Consider the following 20,934-nt stretch of genomic DNA (forward strand, 5'->3'; position numbering starts at 1 on the left):
TTGTTCATTCTACAAAATACCTGACTACTATTGCTCAAAATTGTCTAGGTCACCAATCAAAAACAAAATCAGAACTGTTACAGCCAAGAGGAGCCCATGCAGATATGACCAAGTGTAATATGGTGTCCTAGAACAGAAAAAGGTTAGAAAGTAATAAAATCTATTGAATAAAGTATGGGAAAAGGATCTGAAATAGACATTTCTCCAAAAACACACAGATGGCCAGTAAGTACATGAAAAGATGCTTAACATCGTTAGTCGTAGGCAAATGCAAATCAAAACCACTTCATACCCACTAGGATAGCTATACTAAAAGACAGCAAATGTTGGCAGTTACATGGAAAAATTGAAACCCTCATACATTGTTGTATTGTAAAATGGTGCAGCCTTTTTGGAAGTTTGGCAGTTCTTCTAAAGATTCAACAGTTACCATGTGACCCAGCAATTCCACTCCTAGGTTTATCCAAAAGAATTTAAAACATGTCCACACACAAATTTGTACATGAATGTTCACAGCAGCATTATTCCAAATGGAAAAAACTCAAATGTCCACCAACTGATGGATGAGTAAACAAACATACGGTATTTCTATACAATGGAGTATTATTTTGCCATAAAAATGAAATACCAATACATGCTACGACAGGGATGAACCTTGAAAACATACTAAATGAACACGTCACAAACGGCCACATACTGTTATGATTCCATTTTATAGAAAATATCTGAAATAGGCAAATACTTAGAAACTAGAGATTGCAAGTAAATACTAATGGATTTTTCTTTTCTGGCGTGATGAAAATATTCTGGAATCAGTGGTGATGGTTGCAAAACACTGAATACACTAAAAACCACTGAATGGCACACCTTTTTTTCTTTTTTTTGGCTGCGCAGCTTGCAGAATCTTAGTTCCCAGACCACAGACAGAACCCAGGGCCCCAGCAGTGGAAGCAAAGTCCTAACCACTGGACTGCCAGGGAATTCCCTGCACACCTTCCTTAAAAAGTAGATTTAATGGTATATGAATTATATTTCAATAAAGCTGTTATAAAAGGTTCTTTGTATTGATGACATATGCTTATTCTCTAGACAGATGCTCTACAACGTAGAGCCAGTAGAGTCAGTGAAATAACAGACCTTAACAAGGTTTTATTCCCCTTCCATATGGTTCTCTACTGTAGTCCAAAAACCTGGGTAGAAGAATTGAAAGAAAGACTACACTGAACAACTCTAATGTTTTATAAACCTTTATTGGAAAGGCTACAAACTTTGTATTGCCACTGCATTTCTTACTTAAAGTGGTTGTGGGGAAGTAACCTTGGATACAAAACTACTATGCTGTTGCATCTTGCCCAGGCTGGTTGTAAAATAGTTTTTGTACAATGGAGGTAGAGTGGATAGGGCAATAATTGAAACCTCAAGGCCTTGATTAATGCCAGGACACCTTTTTTTTTTTCATTCAGGTTCTAGTAGACCTAGAAATAAACTACAAGTACTACAATTAGGCTCAGGGATGGCATAATACATTTAAAATTCTTAGTTTTTGGCTTTCTCCCATTTGTCCTTTTACAAACGTAAAATCTATAAATGATGTCTCTTTTCCCTAAAATTAAAGTGTGTTCTAAAAATACCTACTCTGGGAATGAAAAGAAGGTAGTAGAAGATGAAAGAAGAGCAATACAACATCCTTTTCATAGTAGTTTTACCTGATTTTTCTCATACCAGCCTAAGAGTCTTACTTTTCTATAAAACAATAGTAATCAATGCTTCCCCCCCAATCTCAAATATTCAACTTAATGGAGACAAGAGAATCTTTAACTTAACATTTAATGAAAACAGAGCATTTTAACAGGTTCTATGCAGACATGGTTCTAATATTGATTTGCTGTTACCTTATTTTTTTAAAAAGGGGGTGGGGTGAGGAAATACAGGCCAGGTTAACCTGGCCCCAGTGCTCAGGATCATAACTTAGGAGTTACATAACTCAGATGTCCTTGACTCTACAAAGCATTAATTGAAGCCAATAAAGCCTGTTTCTACCAACATATCAAACTTTCTTTTGTCTTTTGAAACTATAAAATGGGCATGTGCCTGAGGCATAAGCTTCAGGCCAATGGGTTTTTAAGGGCTGTTTAAGAACCAGAACTAAGGATACATTCTCCAGTTTAAGGATAGATTTTACAGTTCAAAATATTTCTTCCTTCTAAAAATGTGAGACAAAGAGTAATTTACACCAACTGCTTTTTATTATTGAGTTTCAGAAACCTTTCACAAGACGGTAAAAAAAAAAAAAAAAAAAAGGAAGGAAAAAAAAGGGGTGGGGGAGAAACCCCAAACTTTACAACCACAGCTCAGCTAATGTTTTTTCCATTGTTCCCAGTCAGCTCCAAACCCATTGTGTGCAAAGCCCATTTTTCCATGCATCTAAATGATAGATACAGGCTATGAAATTCTTTATTCTATTTGTAGCAGCTTATGCAGGTGCAGCCAAACACAAAGCTTCAGGACAAATTGTACACAAACTTTACAATGTGGGATTTGAATTTAAAATATGAAACATAAAATCTACACAAAACTGATAAAAATCAAGCACAGATACCAGGACTGAAACTTATAACTCATGTGTGAAAGGGAGTCTTGTTTCCTTTCAAGTGCTTTATTCTGCTACAGAACAGTCGAAATGAAGATGTAAAGCTTTGTGGTTAGTTTAAATTATACACTCTGTAGATACTATACCAATTTTAAAAGTTACACATAGACCAACAGATGTCCATCAGTTCATCTGGGTTGACCAGCTGGATCGCTGAAAACAAACCAGGCAAGTGTGGAAAGAAAATCCACCTGTGCAATTTGTTTGCAGAGTTTACTGATGGGCACATTGCACTCCTGGTCCATGATGGCTACTGCTTTCTTCATCAGAGCTATCATTATAGGCTTCACGCCTCTGACCACCTCCTGAGCCCCGAGTGCTATCAAACTCTTGAAGCTCTACCTCCTCTGTGTCTCCAATAATGTTCGGAACTTCTGGTCTAGATGGCAGAAGATCTTCTAATTCCTTTATTAAAATAAACAAAAATAAGGTTAGCTGGAAGATTATCTTCATCCACTATCAAGTTCCCTTTTGATACAATCCAAGGTATATGTTTGACAGTTAGTCTTTGCACTTTAAGCCAGAGATCACAAATGGATGACCCACAGACCAAATCTGCAGACATCTTTTGTGCAACCCATCTATTGCTTAGAAAACAAAAAACAGAATTAGTTGCTAACGTTTAAACACTGGAAAATTTCACACTAGACATGCTTTCCTGCATGAACAATCAGCAGATGCTAAGTTGGGGGGCTGCCCTCTTCAGGTGAGAGATCTGCTCTCCAGGGAGCCCCAATCCTCCCACCACCACCTCACACGCAGTCTGCTTTACTCCTTCACTATTCCCTACTTGGCCCCGTAAACTTTTACATCAGGTATCCTCACTTTAAAACAACCAGGACAGCCCATCAATCACTCAAATTAATAAATTGTGTAATCTTAGCACCCAAAACAAACGCAAGGTGACACAGAAACACAACTATTATTAAACTTTAAGTCATCTGTTGCCTAAATTTAGAGAACACTTACAGAAAGCTTGTCTGGGTTGATCCAGTTGTTTTCAGGAAACTGCACATCAAATTTTATGTAAAGATCACCTTTTTCAAAGGGATTACGATACTGTGGCATTCCTTCACCTCGAACTACACGGACACATCCTATTATTTGAGTAAATAAAGGGGAAAGTATTAAGAATTTTACCCAAGAAGGTGCTCAATAATATTTTTTTGAGTCACCTACTGTAGAAGATTACACAGAATCTTGGATCAGACAAAAATCAAGATTTACCTGGCTCAATTACTTTGCCAGGCGGGTATTTCACCACAATCTGACGTCCATCAAGGTGCTTAAATGTGAACTGAAATCCACATAGAGCTTCAACAAGTCCTATCTTATATGTCATGTGCAAATCATTTCCGTCTCTCTGGAACACCTACAAATAAAGCACACCAGGAACATCTTTTTAAAAAAGTATGGAGGCGTACTCTGTTGTTCTGTGCTCCTTGAATCAATTTCAAAACCTTAGTTCTACCATTTACTGCAAAAGCCAAACTGCCACCATCCCTAGGTTTCCTAAATTTATATAAGGAAACCTAGCTATTCTCAAGTAATATGCTAAAAACTTCTATCACGAAAGAACTGGAATTGGGAAAACAATGGCTCGTAAGGTACAACTGAAGCTTCAAAAACAGAACCAGGTATATTTTACAATTATGGACCATTTCCGAACACTGCCTCTGAGTGAAAAGGTGTACAAGGCCCAGTGGGATTCTGGAGAACAGGTTCACTTGGTGTTTCCTCCAGATGTGATCCCAACAGGGGAAGGGGAAGGCCCAAGTTCAACTAAAAAAGCTCAACCAGTAATGCTCAGCCAGTAAAGGGGCTCAAACCCCATGCTTCATACAAGTACAAACAAATTTTACCTCACCTAAAATTCAAAACTTGCTTAGGTGAATGTAAAACAAATGCTAAAGTTGGCTTATTATTATACCATAAGCCTATGGACTAGGTAATGCAAAGGTTATTCAATAAACATTAAAAAATGAGCGTTCAGTGTGTAGGGAAAAATACATCCAATTTCACACATGCCCAACTTATAACGTTTGCTTATTAGAATTCACAAATATCTATAGTTAACTTTTGAAATTTAAGTTGAAATAAAATTAACTGCAGTGAAAGGTCACCTAGTTTTTTTTCAATACAATAGTTATCTCTTCCAAAGAATAATCCTGGCTGGTTCAGTCAGAGAGGAGAGGAAATCTGAAAGATATCCTCTTTTCCTAAATTATCCTCCTAAATTTACCTACAAAAAAAAGTTAATCTCAAACCATTATCTTGACCAGTGGTCCTGGACCAGCAGCCTCAGCAGCACCAGGAAACTGGTTAGGAATGCACATTCTTGGGCCTCATCCCATAACCACTGCATCAGAATCTATGAAGGTGAGGACCTGCAATCTGCAGTTTTAATAAACCCTCCAGGGGATTCTAACGTATGCTCAAGTTTGAGAACCACTGAACGTATATTTCCTATGAGAGTTTACTCAGGTGTTTCTCACAATGGGTGGAAAAATTAATTTCAATACGGTTTCTTTCATGCAGCACTTTTCAATGCTTTTGCAAGTTCATAAAATGAAAGTGTTTCTGAACATATCATTACATTACTATTCCAAAAACTATCTTTAACCAAATATTCTTTGGTTAAAGCTATATTAGAAGCAGGGAGTGGACTTCCCTGGTGGTCCAGTGGTTAACACTCCGCATTCCCAATGCAGGGGACACGGGTTCCATCCCTGGTTGGGGAAGTTCCACATGCTGCACAGTGTGGCCAAATAAATTAATTAAAAAAAAAAAAAAAAAGAAGTAGGGAGCATGAAGGGATACTATGTTCTTGTATAGGAGACCTCAACTTAAAGTAATTCCAATAAAAAATGGTATTAGGGGTTTTTTTGGGGGGAGGAGGGGACCAGCAGGAAGGGTGGTTATATTAGACAATTTGATGCTAAAATTCAAACAGAGAATAAACAGGCAAGAATGGCCAGGAAATTTTTGAAAAACCAGACTAATGAGGAGAAATTACCAAGAACCAGACAGTAAAACACTTAAAAGCTGTAATAATTTCTGAAAAATAAAAATATAGAGCATAGAGGAGAGACTAACATCACCAGATCTTACCCACCACTGTGGTTCTTTGCTGTACAAATGCACTATGATAGCAAGATTACCAAAATACACACACACCTGTACTGAAAGATGATACACATGCACACACAGCACTCTCAAAACTGAATTGTTTTTTGATCAGAAGATTTACACTCTGTTTCAGCTACAGTACCCACCCTGATCTCATGGCCTCACAATTCCTTCAGCACAAGTGTTGAGAGTTTTTTTTTAAAAAAGAAAGCCCCCCAAAAATACAAGTATGTTCATGAACTAGTCAAACTAATCAATTTTTCTTAAGAAGGTTAAGAATATTCTCAGTGGTAGAAATGAAACAAGATGCCTAAATCTCATTCTGGGCTCAAATTTACTTTACCGGTCACAATAAAACCAAGAAGGAACAATCTTTGACCTCTTACTAGATGAACTTCCATTCTAACCTTTATCATCTTCTATTTTCTACTTTAGACAACCAGTAACATCTGCTGTCTGTTGGAAATTCCACGCAATTCCACTGCTGCCAATAATTTTGGAGGTGATTTACTTCCAAATGCCTCCTCCTCACAGCCCCAAGAAAGAAGAGCAGCTTATTATCTCATTTGATTCTATACTATCTTTCTGAGGGACGACATTTTTTTTTTTAGTATGCAAAGCCAAGCCCAGGGAAGCTAAAGCTAGTAAATGGGAGCCAGAACTTAAGTCCCTTGTCTCCAAGGTCAGTGATTTCTATTTTTTAAAATCCCAATATACTTACAGAATATTTTAACCCATAACACTCTAAGGCAGAATTCTAGAAATTACTCCTTAAAAAAAAACAACAACAAAAGCAATCTAGGGACCCTTGCCATTGGTAGGTTTGGCAATATTCACTAAAGGCCAAGATATATAGCAATTTACAGCTTTCCTGAGGCAATAAATTTGACTAGTATACCTTGAGAAAGGCTTGTCTAGGAGAGCAAGCCACAATCTAATGAGGGAATGAATCAAATCAAATTCCCAGAATCTGCATCTCAATATGGCTTTAATCTCTACTGGATTCTTGAAGTGATTTTTAAAATTTACTTTATTTGTAGAAATCACCATCAAATGGGAGAAAATTTTAGTGTGAACTAAAAAAGGCAGCTGACTTGTAATCTAAATACTTCCAAAGGAACTCAAAATGGCAATGTCATCAAGTACAAAGCCAGAATCCTGTCAAATGCTTCTATATCCAAGAATTTAGGGGACTTCCCTGGTGGCCCAGTGGTTAAGACTTCACTTTCCAATGCAGGGGTTGTGGGGTCAATCCCTGGTCGGGGAGCTAAGATCCCACATGCCTCGTGGCCAAAGAAACCAAAACATAAAACAGAAGCAATATTGTAACAAATTCAATAAAGACTTTAAAAATGGTCCAAATGAAAAAACAAACAAAAAACTTAAAATATACTCCATCGCACATTTAAAAAATACAGATACAATGGTATAATCAAAATAACATATACCAGGCCACATCATCAGCCCAGTACATTTTGCCATGTACATTAATGGATACAATACAGAGTCAATGAGGAATTTAAAAATAGGGTGTTCCCTGGCAGTCCAGTGGTTAGTACTCGGCGCTTTCACTACCGTGGGCCCGGGTTCAATCCCTGGCTGGGGAACTAAGATCCCACAAGCTGCGCGGCACAGCCAAAAAAAAAAAAAAACAAAGAAATTTAAAAATAAAATGTTTTTAAAACTGCAGAACCTTTTCTTTCAAGAAAGCTCACATAGATACCCAATATGTAAAACAAGTCAACAGAGCAGTACTGAGGACTGAAGCCCTCACCAACTATCCAAGGAGTTTCACAGTGAAAACTAGGCTGCCTAGATTATCTGGTCCAATGCCCTTATTTTCATAAATAAGGAAACCGGGGTACAGACACAACAGGATTACTTAAGGTTATACTGCCAGTCAGTGGCAGAGCTGGGACCAAGACCAACTCCTTCTACAGTGCTTCTGACAGCACCTGTCTTGTTGGTCTACTAAAGAAGTCAGTTCTTATGAACTCAGCCTAAGGACTTAACAACTTCATCTATGTTCAGTGTTGCTTCAGGAAACTCAAACTGATCTAACCTGTATCTTGCATACAAGACCCATTTCTGGTCTTCTGAGGCAAAAATAAAACAAACAAAAAGGAAATTACCTCATGTTCTTTTTCTTGTAGCAAAAGAACAATGTCTCCTGGTTCCACTCCTGGGGCCTGGTCTGCTTCCCCAGTAAATGTAATTCTCTGTCCATGTTTCATGCCTTTGTCTACGTGGACTTCAAGAATCTTGACTTCTTTAATCACCTTCTTCCCTTCACATTTTTTACAGCGGTCCTTTTCATTAATTACCTCCCCTGGAAAAAGAGGTCATTCAAACTTCCAGCAAGGGTACTATACCGCACTCAAGTAAGACAGGTCTTGATAATGTCTTTATTCACTAAATAAATTTCCTGAACGTCTTTAAACTGCTACCTAAACTTTTGATTAAAATATCATTCTTAATAACAAAAACTCACATCTTACTGCAGGTTACCTAAAGGACCCAGCTACCTTAGTCTCCTCTATTCCAGAGTATAAAGTATCTTAAACAATATTTTCTTAACTCTTGACTCTACTTCCTAAGTTAAAACAAAGCCTAATGATCAAGCAAACAAAATGGGTGGTTGGATGCCTGAACTTCTACAACTGCTTCTTCATTTTTTGTCTTAGTTTCATTTAAATTTAACAATGGAGAGAGACAACCCAAATAAAGATTTAAACATCCTTTATTTAAACATCCTTTAATCATATGTATTCTTCTGAAATATCTGATCAGTGCTATAATAAAATAAAACCAAATCTGTACATAGTATACTGTGAAAAAAAAATACCATCAATTTCTAATGGCTGATTAGTGGCACACTTTAATGCTCAGATGACATGTGTAAGTGACTTCAGAAACACTGCTTCTGCAAAGTATGTTCTGCAAAGCACCAGTTCCTTAAAATGGTAATGGCACATGGGAAAAGATTTCAGTCAATTCTGATTTCTTGAGAGTGGGAATTGTTAGCAACTTTAATAAGGTAAAATGCCCTGAGACGCTCCAGGAGGGGAATATGATATGCAGCTTCTCCAAATTATCTTGTCTCTTCCAGAAGCAATTTGGAAAAGGATGTTCTAGAACTGACCAATATGGTAACCACTAGCCAATGTGGCTATTTAATTTAAAAGTAATTAAAATTAAAAGTTCAGTTCCTCGTCATACACGGTGGCTGGTGGCTACTATACTAGACATTACATACACAGAACTTTCCCATCATCACAGAAAAATTCTTTTGGATAGCACTGCTCTAGAACAAGGGCTGGCAAACTAAGGCTCACAGGACAAAATGGGCATGCCTTTGTTTCTATAAGTAATGTTTATCTAGAAGACAGTCACGCCCACTTGTTTACATATTGTCTGTGGCTATAAAAGTGCTAAAAGGGCAGAAGTGAATAGCAGTTTCAGAAAACATTCGCCCACAAAGCCTAAAATATTTACTTCTGTAAAAAGAGCTTCAATTGCAATAATCTATCCTCAAAAGCTAACTAAAGCTTACAGTAAAATTCTCCACTTATCAGGATGAGAACTAAACAATTTGCTCTCTCTCTTTTACCAAATATAACTTTTTAAAATATAAAGGGACAAAAAACTTTGCCCCATCTTTTTGGAATGAAAAAAGACTAAACATTTCACTCAACATAAGTTTACTGTTTATCTGTGTTCACTGGGCCTATGCATAAGGAAATATTATTTTTACATTTTTCTTTCAGAACTCTCTGTATCTTTAATAAGATGAATACAAACACACGTTGAAAAAGAAAAACTGTAAGCCTCTCCAACTTCTGCATTCCCAATCCATCCAACATAACAGCAGAGAAACACTGGCATGCATACCTTCTCCATTACAGTCAGAACACACAGACTGCATCTGTTGTACCATTCCTGGAGCCAGCTGTCTGATCATGATGCGTACACCTCGACCCCGACAAGCACTACACTTCTGAACAGCTCCAGACTTTCCACCTTGGCTAAAAAGCAAGCAAAAGTATAAATTAGAATTTTCCCCCTAGGCCATGACAAATAGGAATTGTGCTTTTCACCTTCATCTTCAATGGCCAATGACTGGTATTTAAAGACTTTCAGAGGTATCAGAAAGTGTTCTGGGTTGGGTAGTCAGTTTGAAGTCACGAACAATTTTTATCTGATATAGACTCAATGTGCCACTGAAAGAATGGATGAAATTCATTTCATAACCAGAAAACACACTTACCCACTGCATGCGCTACAGAGTACATTCTTGCTAAGTTGTAGTTTGGTTGTCTTGCCATTATACAAATCTTCTAAAGATACTCTGGGGAGAAAAGAATTAGGTTCAAATTTTGCCAAGTTCTCTTAAATTCAAGATATAAACGATAGCTGATATAGCAAATTCCACTATAACCTTTTAAAAAAAGAATTCAAGAACACCTTACATAAATCAACTGAGTGAGATTTTATTTTGTAGCTCAAATTGTTTATGGCTATAAACAATATTATGTATTGCTCAAAGCCACAACCTAAAGGATCAGGCCAATAATTTACTGTGCTGCATTTCCTGATAAAGCTGGTAACTGCACAAACTCAAAACATCACACCTTCTTCTGGCCTCAAGGAAGACCTCCACCTAATCCAACCCTCTGAATGAGGTATATATTACAGGACAAAATTGAGGCACAGAGAAGTAGCTTGCCCAAGATCACACAGGCAGTCTGGCTCCAGAGTCCAGGCTCTACTATAAGGCTCTGTCCCCTTTAAGGACAATTCAGAAACGCTACAAAGTTACATTACAATTTACAGGAGGCAATTAGATTGCGTATGTCTTAAAAAAAAAAACTGGCCTTATCTAGAGTGTGACAGATGAGAAGGATAGGTTTCCAAGAGAGAGCCTACAACAAGTTTTAGATGTCTGAAAAACGCAGTGAATTATAAGCAAAACTTGAGCAACTTTTACAAAAATTTCAAAGGGGTCTATGACCCCAAAACGGAAAAGTTAAAAAGCCTATTAAAAATCGCAACTGATAAAACCCAACTCGTCTTTATTCATACAGCATATCTGAACTGCAGGACCATTCATTTCCAAATAAACATCAAAAAAAAAAATCTATATACATCAAAAGTCTCAAAAATATTATTCATTTACAATTTGCAAGCAATGCATTTAATTTGGTTTTACCCTTCTCATGGTGTTTTTAAATCTCCTTTAATAGTAAAGGTTTACTTTAAAATAGAGGAACAAAAGAAGTTAAATGTGCTTTGCAAAGCCCCTATACTATTTTGTGGCATTCAAACTTTCTCAAAATTGTTATCTTTTATACATTCTAGACAGTATAATAAAACACGTATGGTCAAAACACTATCAGCACTTCCAAACAACGGCATATCTAGACCTTAGACCAAAGCACTTGGTTCCATCAGACTTTAACTTCCTCCTAAGAACCTTTAACCAACCATTTACATGATAGGTAGGTCTTCTTCCCCTTACTGCAATTATATTAAACTGCAATTAGTATGCAACACCACTGTGTAAGAGGCCAGAAAAATCTTCATTTCAATAAACATGGCAAAAGAAGGAAAAATGTGGGTAATGGTCTAGTGAAGCTGGCACTCTCCACCAGTGGGGCTAAACTGGCACAATCCTCTACAAGGCAATTTAGTTATATTTATCAGCCTCAAAACACTGATGCCTGCCCAGAAATCTCTGCCAAGGAGGGACAAAGCTGTACATAAAGATACTCACAGCAGCTCTATTTATGATAGGAAAAAACTGGTAACATCCTAAAGGAAAGGGAATGATTAAAAATAAATGATGGGGGCTTCCCTGGTGGCGCAGTGGTTGAGAATCTGCCTGCCAATGCAGGGGACACGGGTTCGAGCCCTGGTCTGGGAAGATCCCACATGCCGCGGAGCAACTAGGCCCATGAGCCACAACTACTGAGCCTGCGCGTCTGGAGCCTGTGCTCCGCAACAAGAGAGGCCGCGATAGTGAGAGGCCTGCGCACCGCGATGAAGAGTGGCCCCCGCTTGCCGCAACTAGGCACAGAAACGAAGACCCAACATAGCAATCAATCAATCAATAAATCTTTAAAAAAAAAAAAAAAAAAACTAGATTGTTTAAAAAAATAAATAAATAAATAAATAAACAAACGATGGACTGGAATATTAAAAAGCCACCCAAAATGAAAGGTTGTAGTAACAGGAAAATTTTAACAAATTACACTTTACTTCCTCTTACCTACTCAAATGTATATACTAGATACTATGAAATATTTCAAATAAACACTTGAACTTCAGTCTCTGGCATTTGCTAGTATAACCATTACCGGTCCATGAAAAATTAACGGGATAAAAGATCTCACAAATTTTGCAAAGTAAAATAGTTATTTTCATATTGGGTTCACAGTCTAAGATCAAGGTCAGACACCATTCATATGTTGGCAGGTTAATGTCAGGCTTGAGCCCAGCAAGCTCCGCGGAAATCAATTTAGGAGAGTTCACACTGAGGAACAAGTAATGAGTTACTGTAACATGTTAACAAACTAGCCAGATGGTCACTCAATTTCTAAGTTTTTAAATAAAAAGTAACTCAGGAGGTTTAAATACTTCAAAGAAAAGAATCTTCATAATTGAAATTTTAAAAACAAGCAGCCTCAGAAGCATACACCAAAACAATCTTCCTACTCTGTAAAAACACCAACCATCCTTTAAGATCTGTTAGCAAAATACCAACATTCAGGTTATTAAATTCAACTTAGTCACCCAATGAGGACAGCACGGTAAATGGAAGATTTTTTTTTTTCTGATGGACAGAGTATTTTTTGATGCCTCTTCTCTCTTTTACTGAGTACTTCTACTTGAAAAAAAGTATTTAGCATTTTTTTAAAAAAAGAAAAAAGATATTCACTTGAGTGGATGCATCATGTCTTCTCCTCTTCTTCTGCCATTTCGACTTCTGCTCTGATTGCCCATGAAGCCGAATAATCCCCCACCAAAAATGTGAGAGAAAATATCATCCATGCCACCACCTCCGCTGCTACCTTCCCGAAGACCTTGTTCTCCATATCTGTCATATAGTTCACGCTTCTCAGGATTTGATAGTACTTCATACGCAAAACTTATTTCTTTGAACTATAAAGAAAAAGTAAAAAGGAAAACAATTGGATTTTCAAATAAAAGACTACAAATAAAAAGCTATAGGAATCTAGAATTCATTTAATTCTAAGAAAAGTTACAAGTTACCCTTGGTTTGATTCTGGTCCTATTTACCACCTACCACTGCCCAGAATGATAGTATTCCCATTATAAAACCAAAATACTCTTAACATAAAAATTTGGCACCATGGGCATAAATGGACTTTTCTTACAACATTCCCTTTTTTTCCCAAGAAGGGCGATTTAAGTTTAAAACAGAAATCTCAGGGGAAAAAAGTCTCAAATAACTTACTTTGTCACCAGCATTTGGATTCTTATCGGGATGGTATTCCTTGGCTAACTTTCTGTATGCCTTCAATAAAAGATTTTTTAAAAAAAAGGTTATATGTAAAGACCAGTTTAAAGATTTGTGAGTACTAACTTAACATCCAATTTTCTGAAAAGCAATGTTCTAAAATCATAACCTCCCAAAATACCCTTTATTCATTGCCATTGTTGGGCATATTCCATCTTAATACTGTTTACTCACTAATAACAAAGCAGACAGTAGTTATACTTGAAAATAGGTTATACTAAAGCCAGATACAAACAATGAAACAAAGCCACAGAGAAAAACAAAATACTGAAAAATCCCCTATTTTCACTACTGTCAAATGTCTTTGATGGCCCGTAAGCAGACCAAGACGACTCCAATAAACTCTAAAGAGAAATGTCTGTTAAGCTCTACAGCCTGCAAAACCACTATTATTAAAATTAAACTAAGGTAAGAATCCGGGCTCACGATGGCTCCTCTAATTGTAGCATCAGGAAAAATTGAAGACAAGCTCCTAGGTCATGGTTTATTTTCATACGGTGGATTGATTGGGGTCTTAATTGGAGTGACCTCGGTGTTAGTGAAGCTGCATACATTTGGGTGGCTGAGATATAAAGCACTTAAGCGTTCATTCACAGACACCTGAATTATGTAACACAGAATAGCATTTCCGGTAAGGTAACAGGAAGTGCTTTTATTCTCAATTGCACCCGTCCCACTGCCTAAGGAGCATTCTCATTTTTCTAAGCTTACAAATCCGGATACTCTAAGCCCCGTGAAGATGCTGTGGGGCTTAATCAAATGCCTCAAATGCTTTGAAATCCTGAGATGAAAGATTCGCAGCAATGCAAACAGCGATAATGAGGCCTTCTATTTATATTTAGTCAGTGTACACTCAGGTGTTTGGCTGGGACCCACAGCTTTTTCCTGAAACGAGTACATAACATTTGGGTTACCTGCCCACAGAACAATGCACCCAGACACAGACCCACGCCACCTCCGGGTCAATGGGCGAGGGAGGAAGAAGGGGAGAAGCTCCGCGGCCGCGGCTCCCAGGAAACATCCCTAAGTTCCCGCAGGCACCCGGCGGGGGCGGCCTCGACCCTCCGCCAGGCCCCAGACCAGCCCCGACGCGGCTCGGGCGCCGACGTCCGCGGCGCGGTCAACTCCTCTCCCAGGGCCGGGATGCGCTGGGCGTCTCGGTCCAACCTGTTTTTCCAGGGTGGTGACCTCGGCGCGGGGAGGGCCGGGCAGGCAGCTGCCTCCCGGGAGCGCCCGGCCTCCGGCGCCCGCCGGGGGAGGGAGGAAGGAAGCGTTTTCGGCGTGTTTGCGCAGGGGTGGGTTTTATTTGCTGCATCTGTAGGCGGGCGGGCGGGGCCGGCGGCCCAAGGTCAGCCGAGGCTGGAGTGCGCGGCCCGCGGCGGGCCGGTCTCGCCGCCGGCCCCCAGTCTGGGCCCGCCGCCGCCGGCTAGCGGGCCGCCCCGCAGCGCGGCCTGGCATTCCCAGCCGCGCAGGCCCGCGCCCCTCACACCCTGCCCGGGCGGCCCGCTCCCCAATACCTTCTTCAGCTCGTTCTCGCTGGCGCCGGGCGGGACGCCCAGGATGTCGTACAGCTTCGTGTCGGCCACGTTCGCCATGGCGGCCGGCCGGGCAGCGCTCAGGGAGGAAGGCGGCGGAGCAGGCGGAGCGGATCCCGGCCCACAGCAGCGGTAGCGGCAGCAGTGGCAGCGCAGGCCGAGCGAGACAGCGAGGGGGAAGCGGAGGCGGGGCCGAACTTTGAACCGACGCACGGCGCGCCGTGACGTTGCTTCGCGGAGCCCGCCTCGAGCGCTCAGCTGCGGTGGTGGCGGCGTCTCGGGCGGTGAGGGCGCGGGTGAGGTGCTCTACTGCCTTGAGGGTCTGGGCCGCTGGGCGAAGTCCAGCGTAGAAACGGGGATAACTAAGTGTGCACGCTACCCTCCGTGACACCAGCTCTCTCCAGAGGCGTTTATGGGGGTGCTGAAAGGATGAAGAGGCCGATGCGGCCCACAGCCGCCCCCTCGGTCAACTTCGAGTCCGGCGGGAGAGAAAGGCGGTCCGGGCTCGCGGAGGTAGTCCTCAGAATCCGAGCTGCCGCCGGTGGACCCTCTGGATCTGGTTCCCTCGGGGTTTACGATGAAAAACAGCACCTGGGTGTGTGTGTGCTGTGTGTGTTTTATATTAGGGCATTTTCAGACATTCACCAAAAGTAGTATATTATACTGAACGGTTAGCTACATTTTGCCCACTTTGTTTCATCTATTCCCCCCATACTCCCTACTTACAGTGTTTTAAGGGAAATCATTAAGTTTATAAATTCTCTATGTATATATAAGTCTAACATGACTTTTTAAGGCATAATCACATCACCACATGTAATGAAATGAATTCCTTCATCTAATTCCTAGTCCGTGTTTAGATTTTCACAATTGTCTCATGTCCGTTCACAATTGGCTTGTGGCATCTAGATCCACAAGTTCCACCTGTTACCTTCGGATCATGTGTTTAGGTCTCTTGGTAGCTTTAAAATTAGCCAACACCAGAGGTCTAGATGGTATCACGCAGCCTGGTTGGACGCACAGTCATCTGGTGATTGTTGCCCATGATTTAGATTTGCTTCAGAAAATGTTTGCTATGCACCTGCCATGTGCTAAGAGGTATGGACGCCTGGACTGGTGGAGGGGAGTATTAAGAATAAGCCATGGTGCCTACCTTCAACCCACTAACGATTTATGGAGACAGAAAAAATAAGATGTTCTGATCCTTTGGAACCTGAACTGGTAATAAAGGCTCCAACATAGGCATCTCACTTAGGATAATCCCTTCTCCCTGGCTTTCCCCCAGACCTAGTTTGGAGGGCACTGAGTGCCATGCCAAAGAGTTGAAATTTATCCTGAAAACCCTGGGGAGTTAATTGATGTGAAGTCATGATGCTCCTTTCACCTAACTCTTCCAGTTTTCTCAAATCCTGTCCAAAATGCTGCTGTTTCAGTGAAGTCTTCCTAGATTCCACAACCTGGTGAACATTGCTATCTCATTTGAGTTCCCACTATCCTTGGCTTGTGCCTTTTGTAAGATAGGTCTGATGTGGGACTTGAGTGGTATTTTGCTGTGAGTCTGAACTCCATTAATGGGCTGTAAGTTCCTCAGGGGAAATTCACTCCTCTGTTTTTGAATGCAGATGGTCTAGTTTTGAATGCAGTAAAGGCCTCAATAATTTCAACTCCCCCACTTCCTTTTCACATTTTGAGTGGTTCATAAGAGGCAGTATAAAGTTGTGGTGGAGTTAGAGTCTGTGGGCTGGTAGCCTGGCTCCGCCATTTATTAACAACGTGACCTTGAACAAGTTACTTAACTTTTCTGAGGCTGTCGCCTCACGTGTGAAATGGGGTTTAATAATATGTATAGCATTGGCTTGTTTTGAGGATTAAAAGAGTTAATACAGAGTACTAAAAACAGGAGCTAAAACCAAGTATTAGCAACTTTTTTTGGCCCATTTGCCTATAAGCTGTCTCCACGTCTCTATTCATTGTCTTTATTTAAATTCTTGGATTCCCAAGTGGAATTCCCCAACTTCCTCCAATTGCCTGTGTGGAATACTCCTCAGTCCTTCTTCCTGATCTCAGATACCCAGCTCTCCCTGCTTGCCAATTACCATATTCTCTTCTTCCTCCATCCATTTGTGCTCCACACGACAATATGAACTGAAAACTTTGTCTTTATTGCAGCCTTCATATAGTTTATTGTTTTATTTTCATCTTATTTTCTCTCTGTCCATAACGAGTCAAAAAGAGCTGAACTTTTCTATTTGTTTCAGTTTTACTTAATGTTTTTTTAGCAAGGGTTTTCCCTTGGTTCAATTTTAGCTTCTGTTTTCTAGTGAAGAGTAGCTGGGTCAATCCCCCCACCCCACCCCAGGTCTAAGTTATTTTCTTAACCTGACTTAAATCAGTCGCCACAGTTAATATTTTTTTTTTTAACTTTTTTTAAAAATTAATTAATTAATTAATTTATGACTATGTTGGGTCTTCGTTTCTGTGCGAGGGCTTTCTCTAGTTGCAGCGAGTGGGGGCCACTCTTCATCGCGGTGCGCGGGCCTCTCACTGTCGCGGCCTCTCTTGTTGCGGAGCACAGGCTCCAGACGCGCAGGCTCAGCAATTGTGGCTCACGGGCCCAGTCGCTCCACGGCATGTGGGATCTTCCCAGACCAGGGCTCGAACCCGTGTCCCCTGCATTGGCAGGCAGACTCTCAACCACTGCGCCACCAGGGAAACCCCAGTTCATGTATTTTTTATTTTCATTTATTCACAATATTTTCTCCATTTCTGAGTGTTAATTGTAGTCAGCATTGTTATTTGCTAATGTTACAGGTCAACAAGTTATTTCAGAACAGTTCTGTGTGCTTCAGCTGACACTTGCCGTCCTCCCTGTCATTGCATGTTGAGTCACATCTGTGTCAGGGTGAGCACTGTAACATTTCAGCCACTGAGTTTGTGTTTTTAAGGTAGCTCATTTATTTTCGCTCCGTATTTAGGTAATGCCATGAAGGGAACAAGACCTTTATCTCATTTCATGTCTCAGGCATCATAAAATGCTGAGTCACAGTGCATCTGAGGGCTGCTCTCACTAGGCAGATGATTTAAAGTTTGAAGTTGGAGTGATTTCAGATTTCTGCTAGGTTTATATTGTTGTTCAATTTCTTTCTTTTATCTTTTTTTTTTTTTTTTTAATTTGGTGTATTTGTGTAACTTTGTGGGGTTGAGGTGGGGAGTAGGTGGATAAGGACTAGGGAGAGACTGTATGAACCAGAAAGGCCATTCATATTGTTCCCAGCTAACTGAATACAGAACCACGTAACCCGTTATTTTAGATAGCCTTGTATATATGATTCAGGCAGTTCAAACAGTAGTTTTGCTTTCTGCCTTTTATCTAACTAGTTTTGTGTGTGTGTGTGTATGTTTGTGTGTGCACTTGAAAAGAATGTTTATTCTGCTGTTGTGTGGAGTGTTCTATAAATCTAACTAGTTTTGAATGTACAGAGCAGGTGACGCCATTTGAAATATTTTTCATGGTATATGGAAGGCAGTACTCTTGTCATGAGGATATTAGTGCCATTAGAATTGACGATTGTTGGTACCCTGAGAAGAAAAAATTGTGGGGTTTGGATCACTGGAGAGTCTGCATTCCTTGCGGTTCCTAAACTGGATTGTTAACTGATGGGACGCATGGTTGTATATAGTATATATGTATCTATGTTTACATACATTTATACATTTGTATACATACACATGTACGTATAGTGTATATGGCTGTATAGCCCCACTGCTAACCTGTCAAACCCTGTCACGTCAAACCCTTCCAAGTCAATTAGCACATTTAAACTTTCAGTTTGCTTATATCATTGCAATGGTATAGTAAGCAGAGAAACTGGAAAGTTTAACCATTTGTGTGGGGGAAAATAGTGGTGAAAATATGTCTATATATTCATTCATTCGACAAATATGTATTATGGACCCACTGTGTGTCAGACACTTTTCAGGGCTAGGGATACAATCATAAAACAAAATCTCTTCCTTCACAGAACTTACATCCTAGCGGTGAAGACAGAAGGTAAACAAACAAGTAAATACACAGTATAACAGATGAGAAAGAAGAGAGATAAGGAAGTATTGAAGTTGGACACTTTTTATTTACGATATTTGGGGAAGACTTCATTGATAAGGTGATATTTGAACTTTAAAGGAAGTGAGGGAGTTAGCTACGAGGATATTTGAGAAAACTTCCCAGCAGTGGGCCTGCAAAGGCCCTAAGGCAGAACATGCCTGGTTTATTAGAGGAAGGAAGCCAGTATGGCTGGGTGACAGCAAGTTAAGGAGATAGTAGGAGTTGAAGTCAGACGTTGTGAAAGACCCAATTAGGTCCATTGTAAAGGCTTTGGCTTTTACCCTGAGTGAGATGGGAAGCCATTAAAGGGTTTGAGCAGAAGAGAAACATAAACCAAGTGGTATTTTAAATGCATCTGGTAGCTGTGTTGAGAATCTATTGTAATAAAACCCTGGAGAGGGATGACTTGGGCCCAGGTAGAAGAGCTGGAGTTGGTGAGGAATGGTTGGATTCTGGATATATTTTGAACTTGAAGCTGATAGAATTAAATTTGGGGCGGAAATGGGAGTGGGGTAAAAATAAGAGTTCATGTTAAATTAGAGATGCTTATTAGACGTTTAAGGAGCAATGCTGGGTAAGCAGTGGGTTTATAAGAATAGAGTTGGAAGGGCTGCAGTCCGGGCTGAAGATGTAAATTTAGGACCCTGTCAACACATTGATGGTGTATAAAGAGATAAGACTGGGTAATCTCACCTATGATAGTTGACTCAATAACTGCACATTAGAACCCCTGGGGGAACTTTTTAAAAATTCCAGTGTCCTCCCAGAGCTCCTGACTGAATTGATCAGAAATAGGGCAAGACATTGTATTTTTAAAAATAGTCTGGGCTTCCCTGGTGTCGCAGTGGTTGAGAATCTGCCTGCCAATGCAGCGGACACGGGCTCGAGCCCTGGTCCGGGAAGATCCCACATGTCGCGGAGCAACTAGGCCCGTGAGCCACAATTGCTGAGCCTGCGCGTCTGGAGCCTGTGCTCCGCAACAAGAGAGGCTGCGATAGTGAGAGGCCCGCGCACCGCGATGAAGAGTGGCCCCCGCTTGCCGCAACTAGAGAAAGCCCTCGCACAGAAACGAAGACCCAACACAGCCAAAAATAAAAAATAAATAAATTAATTAAAAAAAAAAAGTCTATGGTGATTCTATTTTTGAATACTTAGATTGTTTATAGTTTTTTTTAACATTGTAAACAATGCTTCTGTGAACTGCCTTATAGTCTAATTTCTTGTGCATATTCTTAGTTGCTTCCATAGGATATGTTTCTAGAATACTGTTAATATTTTTATTTTGTCAATTCACACATGAAGAACACATGCTTTTGTTCTGGAATACAATTCTTAAAGTATTCTAAAGTTGTGAATTTGCTTAATAAAATTTCCATACCTTAAGTGTTAGAACAATTGTTATTTAACAATTGATAATATAGATCAGGAAAATCATCCAAAATCTATAGTGACATTTAAGTGTCAAATCTTTTTTCCTAGACATAGTGCTAAGAGGTCTTAACATTGCTTAATCAGAAGAAAAGAAATCATAGCTAAGAAAGAGCAAAAAATGAATAGAAAACAGAAAGCTCATTCAGTTCTGACTTAGTCATCAAGGTAGTCACAATCTGGGAGTCAGTTTAATATTCTTATGAGATACCTTCTTTCTCTGTGAATTTCATCAGGTTAAAACAAATCACAGTATCAATGACACACAATGTAAAATGTTGGTAGACAAGGATCAAGCAAACCAATTAGGAAGCTCAATTGCAGGGATTCAGGAGAGAGAGAGAAAGAAAGGTAGACAGCGTGGACTAGGATGGCAACAGTAAAAATGGAGAGGAGTGAATGGATTTGGTATATATTTTAGAAATAAAGTCTGCAGATAATATGGGTGAATCTCATTGCTATTTCCAGATATTTCTTCCTCCCATATTCCTAAAAACGTAAAGCCTTTAGTTTTTAGTCACCAGACAGTATCACCTATTACCTGATA

The 20,934-nt window shown here is 39.9% G+C and overlaps 1 protein-coding gene across 1 annotated transcript; it reads right to left on the reverse strand.

Annotated features, from left to right (window-relative positions):
• Nucleotides 1-1,231: 1,231 nt before the first annotated feature.
• On the reverse strand, nucleotides 1,232-15,041 carry DNAJA2 (DnaJ heat shock protein family (Hsp40) member A2). The gene is made up of 9 exons (XM_059904564.1): nucleotides 14,837-15,041; nucleotides 13,257-13,316; nucleotides 12,717-12,940; nucleotides 10,047-10,127; nucleotides 9,671-9,804; nucleotides 7,912-8,108; nucleotides 3,878-4,022; nucleotides 3,620-3,747; nucleotides 1,232-3,055 (listed from the first exon to the last, which is right to left on the reverse strand). The coding sequence occupies exons 1-9, from the start codon at nucleotides 14,912-14,914 to the stop codon at nucleotides 2,864-2,866; spliced, it is 1,239 nt and encodes a 412-aa protein (XP_059760547.1). The 5' UTR covers nucleotides 14,915-15,041; the 3' UTR covers nucleotides 1,232-2,863.
• Between the last annotated feature and the right edge of the window lie 5,893 nt (nucleotides 15,042-20,934).

The sequence above is a fragment of the Balaenoptera ricei genome, chromosome 19, assembly GCF_028023285.1.
Source record: "Balaenoptera ricei isolate mBalRic1 chromosome 19, mBalRic1.hap2, whole genome shotgun sequence".
NCBI classification, from domain to species: Eukaryota; Metazoa; Chordata; class Mammalia; order Artiodactyla; family Balaenopteridae; genus Balaenoptera; species Balaenoptera ricei.

Excerpts from the sequence above, each read along its gene's own strand:
- DNAJA2 (XM_059904564.1), bottom strand. The coding sequence starts at position 14,914 with ATGGCGAACGTGGCCGACACGAAGCTGTACGACATCCTGGGCGTCCCG. Across the intron at positions 13,317-14,836 it reads GCGAGAACGAGCTGAAGAAG|GCATACAGAAAGTTAGCCAA; the intron begins GTATTGGGGAGC and ends CTTTTATTGAAG. Across the intron at positions 4,023-7,911 it reads TACAAGAAAAAGAACATGAG|GTGTTCCAGAGAGACGGAAA; the intron begins GTAATTTCCTTT and ends CTTTATTTGTAG.